This window comes from Rhamphochromis sp. 'chilingali' (assembly GCF_963969265.1).
Source record: "Rhamphochromis sp. 'chilingali' genome assembly, chromosome: 3".
NCBI lineage: Eukaryota > Metazoa > Chordata > Actinopteri > Cichliformes > Cichlidae > Rhamphochromis > Rhamphochromis sp. 'chilingali'.
The window spans coordinates 42,884,297-42,898,957 of NC_137931.1; the positions used below are offsets into that span (position 1 = coordinate 42,884,297).

Sequence of the window (14,661 nt, forward strand, 5' to 3'; positions counted from 1 at the left end):
AAAACTAGCTTTACTTTGTTGTGTGGGTCAACTTTGCTTGCGAGAGACAGAGAGAGGCGTTGAAAGGCTGCTCCAACGGAACTTATTGTTTCGGAGGAAAACACCAACACAGCGTACAGTCGAGTCTCAAGAGCGTACTTACACCTGGGCTCGTCAGGCACTCTTCTTGGCTGCAGTGGTTATTATTTTATTTACATGCTTCCAGCTCCCGTTTTTGCTTGATGACAACTCCTACTTTTCCTTTTTCTCCCTCCCTCGCTCACAGACACATAACGGGTACGGCAGTCCATTCTCCCTGCAGCACGGACTACACTGCCCATGATGCTACATCCTGTAGCATTCTGCCTATTAGCTTAGCACAACAACAACAAAAAGGCGCTCTCTCACCCAGGAAACACAGAGAGAGCGTCGCCCTGTAACCATGGCAACCGTAACGCTGCCGCCTGGAACAACAGAACATAGCTGTCAAACAAAACCCAAACAGTCCTGACCCGCCACAATATGAAACAGGGAAGTACCGCCGTGTAATCCATTTATTTCAACAAAGTTACTGTATTCTGAATACCACCTTTTTAAACGCTACCTGTAACGGAATACAGTTACTCATATTTTGTATTTTAAATACGTAACCGCGGTACATGTATTCCGTTACTCCCCAACACTGCCTATGAGTAACAGAAGTAATTATTATAAACAGCTACAACATTAAAGCTACAGCAAGTCGTTTTTGAGGTTTTATTTAATTGGAAAAAGGAGATTATGATTGAAAAATGATAGAAAGATAAGTATGTGTAATTACATCTCCCAACAAATTGCATTTTCATAAACTTAGAATTAATCCGTTAAATATAGAAGTTGGCAACAGTTTTAATTTGCGCCTGTACAAGTGTTAATTTTGCAGACCAATAACTTTTGTCATAGTTTTTGCCCACAATCTCTTTTTTCAGACAAAAGCAAGATAAAAACTAAGGCATGAGGACAAAACTATGATAAAATGTACTGACACCAATAAAACGAATGACAATGACATGAAAATATTCGGGAGATCCAATCAGAGGTAATCTCCTTATAAGATTAGATCCACACATTTGAGCTGCCATCAAGAAACAGTACCACTACCTCTCATGAAAACGCAACAAAAAGGAAAACAGGAAAAGGAAATATAAGAGCCTTTGTAAAACATGTGAAGCAACTCTCACCAGATTTAGTCTAACAACACTAAAACTAACAGAACAGGCAAGAGTTAAGAATATCCTCAAAATCTCTCCTTGGTATTGTTGCCATTGGTCAGAAGTGAGTTTACCTGACTCACTGACTCATATTGGACTCCTCCAAAGTTTTACAGCCTCCTCAAGAGTGAAATAACATGGACGCATATTGACAGCTGCGGTAAACAATGGACTGAAACCCTACAGTCACTACATATAAACAGGAGCCACCGTAGGTAGGATTGTACACTTGGGATCGCTAAGAAAACAGAATACATTTGACTGCAATCTGCAATCTACTGACATCTAGTGGTGAGATTTTACACAATGTAACTTTAAAATAAGATAATAATGAATTGCTGTTTCATTATGTTTATGACTCTGAAAAGTCATTATACATAATGAGAATATTTATTTTAGGTACTTTAGATATACTTTAGATATATATATATACTTATGTATATACTTTTATACAACTTGTCCTATATTAAACTATGTAAATAGTGCTGTTATTATTTGTACTAAAGAAAAAGCAGTAAATTGTGTCTTGTGTTTTGTAAACAGTTTTCTAAACTGATTTTATTTCTGATTAAATATTCTGGTTTCCCTATCACATCCAGCAGTGACATATCTGTAGTGCTTACAGCAGCACAGCCTGGGTTAACTTAACTATTAGCTTTTATATAAAAGGATTTCAAACTTAGATGAAATGTTCGTAATAAAAAAGAAGAATTCACCTCATCCATATGTGAAATTTGTTTTTCATATAACATTTGACCCACTGTTTTCTCTAAGAGAGCAGCTGAGTGTCTGGAGGGGAGAATATCTTCCACAAGGGGTAGCCACAATCACAATAATGAGAATCACAGTTCATTTCAGTTCCTGAGACATTTATTTATCATGTTTTTTCACACGCTGTCCATCAACATGTTGAGCTGCTCCTTCATCAGAAATAACAATTCTACTGAAATAACTTAAAGCAACAAAACTCTAACCTGCAAACAAAAACTCGAGACCTCTTAATGGGCATGAACTGGTACAAAATCAGACACGTGTATTCACACCATCACTTTTATAATTATGCACAACACTGAAACAACTGTGTAGGTTCTCAAAAGCATTCACCAAGTTTCTTCACTGCACTTTTTCACAAAACCATCAACTGTAAAGTAACCAGCAACACTTCAATCAAAATATGCCAAAAATCCAATTACATGTTGAGTAGATAATAACATATAATGCAGAAAACACAGACCGATTGGTGTAATAGTGTACTAATGTTTAAAAACACTGTTGCTATCAACAGGAGGAAAAAAGAAACCGAGAATATGAACACCTTCAGTATTGCAGCTATTTCTGTTTAATTACTCCTTTAGCATTGCAGTACTGTGCCCATATAGCACCAAATAAATACAAGAAATACACACCAATATCCATAAGAAAGCACTGGGGGTGGGGAACAGTCTATAAAGTCATTTAAAATATATCAACTAAATAAAACAAAGGAGTAAAAGTTTTCTTTTTCACTTGTATCCAGTGTTTAACAGTCACAGTTTTACGATTAAATCGTGTAAGCACACTTAAAAGAGGAAGGAAACAATACTGCTGCTCGTGTATTTACATCCAGCTTTATTTTTGTGTAGTGCTGTGGAAATCCCACATCTAAGTCCTATTAGAGGTAGTCATTATTAGAATGACAAAAATGGGTGTTTGCAGTGGACAATGTTTAGTCATGCAGAAGAACTGGGCAAAGTCTAAAGAATAAATTCACAAGACTGAAAAAATAAGCTGGTTTACATTATGAATGGTGTTGTTTCTCTAATAATGCTGTGTTTTCAAGCTTGAAAGTGAGATTATTTGATGGCTTTGAACTGCATTTCAAAAAAAATAAAATAAAAAAATCACAGGATGCTCCTAAACAACACGTGAACATTAGTTTCTGTCATCAAGCTGTCCCAGGACAGGCGTCACTGTGTCGTATTTCCCAGATAAGCTTTTGTATTTGAGGGAAAGATGTGAACCTCAAGCATTGGCTATCATGTTCTCCATCACTGCATCATGCTAATGCTTCTGTATGTTCATGCCGTTTCATGTGATTCCCTCGCCTTCACATTGTGGTCTCGCTGTTGAGATGATTGACTATGTCATTGTCCTGGCAAATGAGCTGATAGGGTTTCTCGTTCTCCTCGATTACAGAGTTGCGCACCTCGGCGTCCTGATTCTGCAGCTCTTTGCGGGAAAGGTGCTCCACAATGCCGGCCCCGAGGGAGTCGCCGAGAACATTCGTGGTAGTACGCAAACGGTCCCTGGAGTCACGAGAGAGAGAGAATAAGTGAGAAAGACTAAAAAATGACTGCATATATAAGTGGAAGAAAATGGATGGATGGATGCTATGAAAACAGTTGCAGGCTCTCTTATCCATCACTCTGCATTATGCATCGATAACCTTTGTAGTTGTGGGACCTCTGGGCTCTCTGAAGCTTTACAATGACATTTAAGCTGGCACAATCCCAGACCAATCCCCATCAAGCTGACATTTAGTGGGAACTCACAGGAACCAATCCACAGCGATGATCAGCGTTATGTCCTCCGTGGGCAGTCCCACCGATGTCAATACAATCACCATGGTAACCAGGCCAGCCTGAGGAATGCCTGCTGCTCCGATGCTGGCAGCCGTTGCTGTGATACTGAGTGGGCGGTGGGAGGGATGGAGAGGCGAGTGAATGCATTTAATAAAAGGAAACAAACAAACAGCACATGTGCACTGCTGGTGGGTGTAGTAGAGTGTGATAAAAGCACACGAGGAATACTGTCTCTACCATATGTTCTTTAAAATGTATTACACATTTTTGTTTAATAATAGTAATAGCAGAAACACACTTTTAATATATGTTTACATGTTTATTAACCTCTCATTTCCCTATCTAGTAATAAAAAGTGTGATCAGAAAGAGGAGTAAGCTGGAGCAAATCCCTATCTCACGCGTTTACCTTGTTCTGTATTTGTGTATGTGTTGTATATAGGGGACAGCATGGAAGTGCCAGAAACTGCAGTTCCTTAAATGGACACTAGAGGTTTGATGCAAAATATTTCCATAGGCTACTATGTTAAAATGACCAACTTAGCAGCAGAATTAAGCATGTTTACACACATAGTCTATAGATTAGCACCTCCTTCGTAAACACCGTATGGATATTCTTGCATACCAGTTATAATTTTTAAAATTGTATTGAAGCTAAAATCTCAGCAATTTCAAGTGACTGAACTCGATCTAAAGACTTTATTTTCTCATTTTGCTGAGTGAACTTTGAGTATTTTATTTGTAATAGTGTGGCAGTTTACACACCGGAGCCCTGATTTGATCCCAGGGCAGACACAAAGCCCTTGGTGGGTTGCAGTAGGAAGGCCATCCTCAGTAAATATTTGCTAGTTTAAATATACAGAGCTGCCCGTTATGGCAACCTCTCGTGAAAAATGGAACAGCCAAAAGCAGTAGGAGGTATTTAAACCTACTGGCCACTTTATTAGATACACTTGTTCAATGGCTTTTAAAGCAAGTATCTAATCGGCCAGTCACATGGCAGCAACCCTGTGTGTTTAGGAATGTAGAAATGGTCTACAGCAGCAACACACCACACACACCTATGCCACCTCTGACAGCTAGGAGCAGGAAACTGTGGCTACAAGTTGTAGCACCAATGTTGGACAATAGAAGATTGGAAAAATGTTGCCTGGTCTGATCAGTCTTAGTTTCTGCTGTGACAGTCAGAGAGTAGAGAGAGCGATCATCTCTTTATGACCACAGGTTGCCCATCTTCTGGGAGGAAAGAGAGGGCTCAGCTGAGTACTAGCAAACCAAAGTACTGTTACCTGATGGTGAGAATCTGACCAAAGTTTAGCTCCATGCCATTGACTTGAGCAATAAAGATAGCTGCCACTGCCTCGTAGAGGGCGGTGCCATCCATGTTAATGGTGGCTCCAACGGGAAGGACAAAACGCGTCACTCGTTTATCCACGTGGTTGTTTTCTTCGAGGCAGCGGAAGGTGATGGGCAGGGTAGCAGAGCTTGAAGCAGACAGGATGAGACATGTTAGCATTACCATAAACACGAGCAGAGACTGGCCTTTAATGCTGCTAAACACAAAGGAAGTAATGCAGTGCTTCTTATGATGAGATTCAGAATGAATGAATAACAATGTTTGAATTATGCAGAAGCTAACCTGGAGGAGGTTCCCAGAGCAGTGATCAGTGCCTGCAGCAGGCCGCCAATGAAGCTGTAAGGATTCTTCCTGGTTACCAGGAAATAAAGCATTGGCAGGACAAAGAGGCCGTGGATGAGAAGACCCACGATGACCGACACAGTGTACATCCCAAGCTGACTGCCCACTTCTGCCAGATCCTTCATCTCCACAATCTTCCCAGCAATCAGAAACAGGATACCTACTGGAGCATACCTGCAAGTTTGGAAACATTGTTTTACTATAATGGTAATTTTATTGGGTTAGTTGCTTTTATAGACTAAAGGGAGAGTTTTCTTCAGTTAAGTCTACTCAGAATCTTCATATGGTGTGGATGCTGGGTTTTTACTAACCAGATGATGATGGCCACCAGCCTCATGATGGCTTCATTCAGGCAGTCAAAGAACTCTCTAAGAGCCTGGCCCTGCTGTTTCATGTTGCCAATGACCAGACCGAAGCACATGGAAAACACCACCAGACCCAGAGCGTTTACTCCGCTCGAGGAGCCAGACACAGGGACGACCTCCTCCACAGTCTCCTGTGGTTGAAAACGTTTTACACACAAATCAATACGCACTGTAGTTTTCTTTTTCATAGTGATTAAAGTATTGCACTTATACCTGAAGATGCTTGTAGACACCCACCTGTATGGTGTGCAGCACCGTGCTAAGGTTCATGCTCAAGGCAGAATCGGTCACATTGAGCGAGTCGGTGAGGTTCAGGGTTACGGTCACATTTCTGGTGTAAACAGTCTTCTTGTACACTGTTTTATACTGCAACAGACATGAAATGTTTTTAAGGTAGTTACATAGCAATACATGCAATGTAATAGAGATTAGGAAAATAAAACTATATGTTTATCAAATTTTTGTTGATCAAGATTTAGAGATAAAGGAGATTTTCTTTCTTTAAATGAAATGAAGTGTTCCATAATGAAGAAGATATGAACCATGGCTGGGATGAAAACAAAGGCTTACCTGCTTGAAACAGGCTTCTACCAGATTAGGAGGAAACATGTTCCTAGAATAGAAAAAAGCAAAGATCAAATGAGCCACATATACATAAATAAATATGCCTAAAACCTAAATTATTTTAATAACCAGCAGGGGGCGACTCCTGGGGTAGTCTATGGGAAAACAGCACTCAGTTGCTTCACTCTGACCTCAGTAAACACGTTCCTGCTAACTTTATGGGCTCAGTCCAAGTTTCAGGTCTCACTGAAAATAAGATTGAGTCATTTTTGTAAATCACTGTCATTCTAAAAGTCAGAAAGATGCTTGTGATGTGCTGTGGTTTCTCAGTTTCAAACAAACTTCACTAACTGATCGGTGACATCATGGTGGCTGTGCCCATCTTTTACACTGTCTGTGGCTAAGTATAGCTCTGCAGCCATTTAGCATCGTTCAGAACAAATAAGGGAAGCAATGGAAAGAGCCTGACTCCATCCAATTGTTATGTCTGCCATCCAAACATGTTAGGTTACAGCTTGTACCTTATAAAGACAGAGGTGTGAACACCATTGGGTGTTTTGGAAGTTATCCTGAGCTAAGTAATTTGATTACTGGCAGTAGCTTCATATAAAAAATAGTGGTATCAATCTATTAATCCATCTCTTAACATTCTTGTTAGACTGCTCTCGTAATATGAACTGCGACTGTCTGTGGAAACACTGTGTAACCTAACACATGAGTCAAGTTTCTGAGTCGTTACCTGATGAGATCCAGAAAAGCATCAGTAGCCTGAACAGGTTCGATATTCCCACCGTTGGCCACGGGGCTGTCCCTGTTCCCTTTCCCCGGCTGGATGATGACGACGATGACAATGCCGATAAACACAGCAATCAGCGTGGTCACCATGTAGTAGACCACTGCGTGCAAACCCATCTTACCAGATGCTTTACTGTCCAAGGAGGAAATGCCTGAGGCAGAGAACATTATTTTCTCAGTGGACTGATGAAAGTTTGAATTTGATGTTAAATTAATCATAGAAACAGCTTGCTGGTAAATACTGAAGACTACGATAGGATATCTGCTCTCTTTCCGGATCTAGACAGTACTGTGCTGAAGCAGTGTGGGAAAATAAAACATATTTGCTTTTAAGTGCTCATTAGAAGCTAACCTGTGATCAGACTGGAGACAATTAGAGGTAGCACCAGCATCTTCAGCATTCTCATTAGGAGCTCCCCAGGAAAGGAAAAGTACTTGATTTCCCTCAGGGACAGATTGTAGGGGCGTAGAGCAAAGCCCAGGATTATACCTGGCAAATAAATAAATTAACTAATAAATAAGCATCGAAATGCACAAATATAAAAGCACAAGCGGAAAAAAAACCTCCATTTGTTGTTCCTTTCCACTCACCCAGAGCCACGGCAGCGATGGTGAACAAAACGAACAAGTTCCTCTTCAGGAAACCCTTCACACTGGCCTTGCTGACGGAGCTCATCCTCTCCTTCATGCTGCTTGCTCTCCTCTCCATGGCCCTGCGTAAGCGCCTCCTCAGGTCTACTCTGTCTGGTAAGGGTGGTTTTTCTGTGTCCTCGTTTAGGAAAAGGCTGGCACTGGTGGGGGGCTTCTCGTTCATAATAAGCTCCAGCACCTGGTCCAGGAGGCAGGTCTCGTGTGAAACTAAGAAAAAAATAATAAAAATTATTTGGTAAGTGTGAAGTTTTTGTCACGTGTAGTTTCTGGAGCGACGGCACGCTTTAAGACATTCACAGAATATCCACACACATCGCATGTTGCTCAATTGCTCGGGGTGAAAAAAAAAAATAGAAAACAGGATGAAACAGCTGCTGCTGTGTGAAACACTGAAGCACCTGTTTAGGATTACAAATCAAAACCTGACCTAGCTGTGGCACAGTAACTAAAAAGCCTGAACCATGTAACCTACCAGTGCCAACTGAGATGGAGAAGATTACCAAGCTGAAATAGTTTTATGAATACACAGTTTTCTTTTTTAGTGTTCAGAGAATAGACATCCCCTTTTTGTGTATAATTTGGTTCAGTTTAGTGGTAAAACAGTTGGTGGACAAAACATTAATTGGCCACAGTTTGGATTAATCTGTTCTTCAGCATCTCACCTGCCACTTTGTTAGGTACACCTTCAACTTTAACTGTTCATTAATGCAAATAAACCAGTCGTATGGCAGCACCTCAAAGCATTTAGGCATGTGGAAATGGTCAAAGGGGCGTGATGAAATTCAAACTGAGCATCAGAATGGGGAAGAAATGGGAATCATGTGACTTCTGATTTGGCATTGTTGTTGGTGTCAGATAGGCAGAAACTGAGGTCTGCTGGGATTTTCCATCGCTAGAGTTTACAGAGAATGGTTTGAAAAAGAGAAAAAAAAAGTTCTCTGGGTGAAAATACCATGTAGAGGTCAGAGGTCACAGGAGAATGTCCAGACTCGAGCCGATAGGATAGCAGAAATGACTCAAATAAGGACTCGTTATGCTCACATCGTTTTATTTTACTGTGCTCAACAATCACCAGATCTCAGTCAAACACAGCACCTTTGAAATATCGTGGAGCAGCAGAGTCGCATCACAGGTGTGCAGGGGCAAAATCTGCAGCAGCCGTGTGATGCTATCATGACAATATGAACCAAAATCTGCGAGAAATGTTTACAGCATCTTGTTAAATCTAAGGCACGAACAACTAACTAGCAAGGCATTCCTAACAAAAATATGTATGAGCACTTCAATATGACCTCATAGTGTACAATAGCTTGTTTACCTAATTTGTCAAAAAAACAATAAAGACACGTTCAAGAGCATGAACTCTAAAATACACACTGTCACTATGACAAAAAGCAGACTGCAAGCATAGTTCTGGTTTTGCAGTTACAAGCAAAGCTGGACTATGTGCTGGTTTAGTCTTGAACCGAGTAAGCAAACATGAGCCGTGTCTTTTTCAAGCCTTGCTTTGCAGTTTTTTCTATGCTTAAAGCTATAAAGTAGACTTCTTGATGCGTGTTCAATCATTCAGGTAATAAATCTCCAAAAGTTGATTCTGTTCATCTGGACGTAGCGCTTTGTGGGAGAAACGTTTCGTCACTCATCCAACTGACTGCAGGTTTCCCCAATCTTACAAACAGTACATTTGCATAATGACTGAAACCAGCCCAGTGAAGGAACGCTACGTCTAGATGAACAGAATCAACTTTTAGAGATATAAAATAGACTAAAACCTAACATGAATAACGAGCTTTTTCAGTCTTACCGTGTTTCCCTTCTCTCTCTCGGTGTGTGTGTAACACATGGACGCTGCTCGCACTTCCTCCTATCTAAGTAGGCTACATTGTTTCCTCTTAGCCAACCACTGCAAACAAACTTGAAGTCCCACAGAGCGGGTAATAAACAGGCAGTGTCCTCATCTGCTTATTCTTCACATCTACTATAATCACTGACCTCACACAAAAATCATTTTTTCATTCTTCCCCAGAGATAAACACTTTATTTTGAAAACCAAAAACCGAATCTACTCAAATCATTTTATAAGGTTTGCATCAATCTATACATAATCTACATGTAGTAAAAAAGAAAAAGTTAACCACGCAAAGAGATGGACGTCTTCTTAGTTCTCTCACAGCACGATTCAGACCTGCTGTCTATAAATGTCTGAACGAATGTGTAGCGCGGTCACAATGTTCTACTATCTGGAGGACTGGAGTGGACTGATAACCCCATTCTAGTGTGTAATGGATAAGAGTGGATGAAGCTGCCAGTTTCTACAGCGTCACACTAGAGTAGGAATGAAAACAAAATGTTCAGTCGTGAAGCTCAGTAAAGGCAAGACTAATGAAAAAGGAAGTCTCAAGGAAGGAAAGGCACTACAGCGAAGGGCTGAACATTAAGGCAGTTCACAGGTTATAATATAACAGCATTACTACATAAATCTTGTGATGAACACAATTAAATGATCAAAATGTTCCTTTCTGCCTCAATACAAGTCAAGCAGTGAGAGAGCGGTTTGATCGTAAGCTGCACCGCATGAGCTAATTTTGTCAGGCTGGAGCTGACCAGAAACTTTCAGCTGTGAGTCAGCTTAATGTTTCTTTTTTTAAAAACTTCTCTGTGCTTCATTAGTATTCACATGCAAAAACCTAATTCCCAAAATATCCAGATGCTGATCAGGCTGCAAATGAACAGAAAGACTGCAGAGTTTCTGTTTTAAATCCCTGTTTCATTCACAGTTTCAGTAAAAAAGCTGCAGTTCCAGCTGCCTTAATTTTTTTTTGACAAATAAACACTGAAACCTTAACTCAACAACCAGGAAATATACCATAATAAAAGGGGCATTGACCCCAGATAATCATCAGGCGTTTATTATAATGAAGAGATAATATTAAACTCTGAAATCCAAGTGAATACTGACTAACAATAAATCTGTCAAAACATGTGAACTCATGGTGGATATATGGCTGGCAAAAGTCAAGCAGCTTGTAATGCAGGACATAATTCATGAATACTAAACAGGAAACCCCCAGCATGTAAAAAAAAAATTTAAAATTAGTCCGTGTTCCAATGCTTTATTATTATTATCACTTATTATACAACACAGTCTCAATCTGTGGTAGTTTTTGAAATGCTCAAAACCTTTAATGCACTGATTGTCACCAAGCACAAAAGACGACGTTTTGGGTTAAAAATGCAGATTTTTCCACCTTTTTTAACGCTTTCTTGGTTGCCATGGTGAGGTCTCCCCACACTTTCTGCTTCTGACATGAAATACAATGCTTCCTAATTAAATATATTACTTACAACGTTACTCTCACTCACACAAAAAAGATGGAAATTCATGTCCATGAGCGCAAAACACAGTTTGCCTGGTTATATTACAGTTGTCATATTTTGTAAACTACATTGATACTATTCAAAACACTGATTAATTTATGCCGATGAAACACGACAGCTTTCTTTAAAATCAGACCAGGTGCAGGTCTTATTCTGTCGTGGTTACAATCCCAGCAATTTCTCTGTGAAATTGAGAAATAAAGGCAGGTATTTTTCTCGTGATCGCACAAAGTAGCGATTGGAAAAAGCCTTTAAGCTGTCTGACTACTCACCACTCATGTTTTAGACTTTGAGTCAAGCAGTCCAGTTAAAATCAGGTAACCGTCAGAGCTTCACCGCTGTGGACGAGAGGGTCAGGATGTCGCGTGTGTGAACCTCCGGAGGTGAGTGGAGAGTTTGTCTCAGCTCAGCTTTCATAACAAGACAGACATGAAAGACCTCTCATATGGCCTGACCTTCTCATACACACACACACACACACAGCCAATATTTTGTGGCGTGTGACAAATCAAAGTCAGACAAATATGCCTACATTCCTATTTCTAATCGTCAACACTCCACACAATAACCTTTCCATGTCAAACAGCATTCAGTAGAAAATGACACAGTGATGTACATGATAAATGTCCAGATCACAGCGATTCAAAGGGGACTATTGATTTTTCCCATGAAGGTTGAATTATTTCAAACTCTTCACAGCCCGAGACAATAAACTGTCAGTGTAGAACAACGTGTAGACAGGAAAGACAACAATAAAGAAGTTGAATCTTCTCTTTGACAGTAGCTGGATCCCCTTTTGCCTTCCGGACTGCTTTAATCCTTCGTGGCAGAGATTAAAGAAGATGCTGGAAGCATTTCTCTGAGATCTCCATATTGACATGATAGCATCACACAGCCGATGCCACCACATCCCAAAAGTGGTCTGTTGGACTGACTATGGAGGCCATTTGAGTACAGTGAAGTTCCCTTCTTATCTGTCGAGAGTCCCACCCAGTGTGGTCTTCAGCGGCTGTATTCCATCTGCTTCAGGGTTTAACGTGCTGCACATTCAAAGATGCTCATATGCACACCAACAACAAGCACCCCAGTTTTTTTCTCTGTAAACTTCATGGTTGTGAAGGAAAATCCCAGCAGATTATCAGTTTCTGAAATACTCAGACCAGCCTGTCAGGCACCAGCAACCATGACACTTTCAGAGTCACCTTTCTTTCCCATTGTGATGCTCAGTTTGAACATCAGCAGGTCGTCTTGACCATGTCTACATGCCCAAATGCACTGAGTTGCTGCCATGTGATCGGATGATTAGATATTTGCATTAATGAGCAGCTGAACAGGTGAACCTAATAAAGTGAGCAGCTAAGATAACAAACAAACAAACCCATCTGCACTGCATACGTCTTTGTTTACAGTTTTTCTCAGTCGCTTTGGTGCGTTTCTCAGAACACCATTAACATTTGCACAGCAGTTAGTGCATTTCCCAAAACAATTAGTGCAAACTGCAAAACCTAGTGGATAGCCTGCAAAAGCACGTCACATGCACAGAATTGATTATCCATACCTCAAAAGCAAGTATCCATGTCAATGAAACTGTCAGTGCCATCAAAATGAAAAGTCTTGACACCATCTTTATGAACAAGATAGTCAAATGGCATTGTCATGTTTCCACTATGACAGTTTATAATTTCAGTGTTTCCCATTGCAAAAACAATTGGTGACACCTGAAAATGCTGACGACAGCACTATGGCCTACCTGTACAGCCATCTGAAATGTGCAGTAAAGTCACTGTAGATGTTATGGGAGTCTTGGGAGTAACTGAGACACTGAATACGTACGTTTCACATTTCCATTGTGTAGAAGTGTTTGTAATCCTACAGAATTGTGCAAAAGAAAAATATGCTACAGTCACTTGTTCACTGTAGAATACATGTAAACATAAAATCACCAATTTGGTAGAGCCTCCTCATGAGTGACAGCTGTAATTCACCTGAGATCAATTGTTCAATTTCGGAGACATTTCCAGGAAAAATGATACAGAAAGGTATAGGATTTGCTTGACAGATGGCCAATATTTGGCATGTGATAACTAGTTCAACAATTTTGTGTGTGATGACTTAAGCATTGGATGTATGACTATTAGTTTTATTGGGAATGACTATTCAGCATCCATAGGTATGATTACTTTTGACTGACATGACATAAGCAAATGGAAATGTCAGAAAGCAGCAGGGAAATGTATGGAAGCAACTGATTCATGTCTAAAATCATTTGCAGTTTGTTCAGAGAGAGGAGAAATTGCTACTATGATGTGCACAAATGACTGAGTGTTGTGGAGGTTGAACTAATAGTTATGAGAATTTCAATTCTGATCTGAGAAACGCACCAAAGCGACTGAGAAAAACTGTAATACAATCTGCTTTCTCTATTACAGCAAACAAATTATGTTACCAGTCGAGAAAATACAACTTTAGTGCAAAAGTCTTTTGGATGCAAAGAAGCCAAAAGGTGGCAAACATGTACCAACCCTTCAGGAAACAGAAATATAGAGCTTCGTTTCCACTCCACTACATCTTTGTTTCCAAATTATTTGTTAAAAATAGAGAAAGGTGAGAATTAGTATAGCAGTATAGCAACAGGAGAAAATTCAATCCAATCAGACACACACATACATTCAGGCAAGAAATGTGTGAACAGTGGTCTATGTGTCGATAGATAGATAGATAGATAGATAGATAGATAGATAGATAGATAGATAGATAGATAGATAGATAGATAGATAGATAGATAGATAGATAGATAGATAGATAGATAGATAGATAGATAGATAGATAGATAGATAGATAGATAGATAGATAGATAGATATTTACCCTGTTTCTGTTTCTAGATGTGCTGAGCTGTCATAGATCCTTCCTGCTTTCAGTTGTCCTCCTTCAAGTCGCTGCAAGACACAAATTAAAACTTGACACAATCTTGCTACAACTTTGAATCTGACGGTTTTATCTACGATGCCTCCTGTAATTACAGATTAACTTGCTCCAAAAACGATTGGAAATAAACTCTCACACACCTCTTTCTGTCCAAGACGTTCCTCACACAGTCATGTAGATGCTTTCCTCTCCACCAAGCAGTTGATAATGAACAAGTGTCGCCCACCCACTGTACCCCCCCCTCCCCCTTTCATCTTTACTGTTAACTCCTGTTTTACTGTGTGTCGGTTTCTGTTTGTGCGTGAAGCCTCCAGCCAAGCTGAGCACCTGGGAGGTCTGCGTGGGAGGAGGAGGTTAAGGACTCTTCGGGAGAGAAAAATAACGATGAAGATAAGCCGCCTGCTGCCCATTCACGAGCACCAAAACTGTGCGAAATGCTTCATCGCAAATCAGCTATCTCGGTGGGTTTCATGATCACGTCACATGCCCTGGTG

At 40.2% G+C, this 14,661-nt stretch overlaps 1 protein-coding gene across 3 annotated transcripts; it reads right to left on the bottom strand.

Moving 5' to 3' along the window:
- Window positions 1-2,093: 2,093 nt before the first annotated feature.
- slc1a6 (solute carrier family 1 member 6) lies at window positions 2,094-14,385 on the bottom strand. 3 transcript variants are annotated; one of them, XM_080877849.1, is made up of 12 exons: window positions 14,308-14,385; window positions 14,108-14,178; window positions 7,804-8,070; window positions 7,565-7,702; window positions 7,157-7,364; window positions 6,424-6,466; window positions 6,091-6,219; window positions 5,800-5,984; window positions 5,429-5,662; window positions 5,079-5,273; window positions 3,761-3,895; window positions 2,094-3,514 (listed from the first exon to the last, which is right to left on the bottom strand). In XM_080877849.1, exons 3-12 carry the CDS (start codon window positions 8,024-8,026, stop codon window positions 3,316-3,318), a joined length of 1,689 nt encoding a protein of 562 aa, XP_080733975.1. In that variant the 5' UTR covers window positions 8,027-8,070; window positions 14,108-14,178; window positions 14,308-14,385; the 3' UTR covers window positions 2,094-3,315. The 3 variants fall into 3 exon arrangements, with proteins under 3 accessions (XP_080733975.1, XP_080733974.1, XP_080733976.1); XM_080877848.1 differs by lacking the exons at window positions 14,108-14,178; window positions 14,308-14,385 and adding an exon at window positions 11,514-11,640; XM_080877850.1 differs by lacking the exons at window positions 14,108-14,178; window positions 14,308-14,385 and adding an exon at window positions 9,668-10,157.
- Window positions 14,386-14,661: the final 276 nt, after the last annotated feature.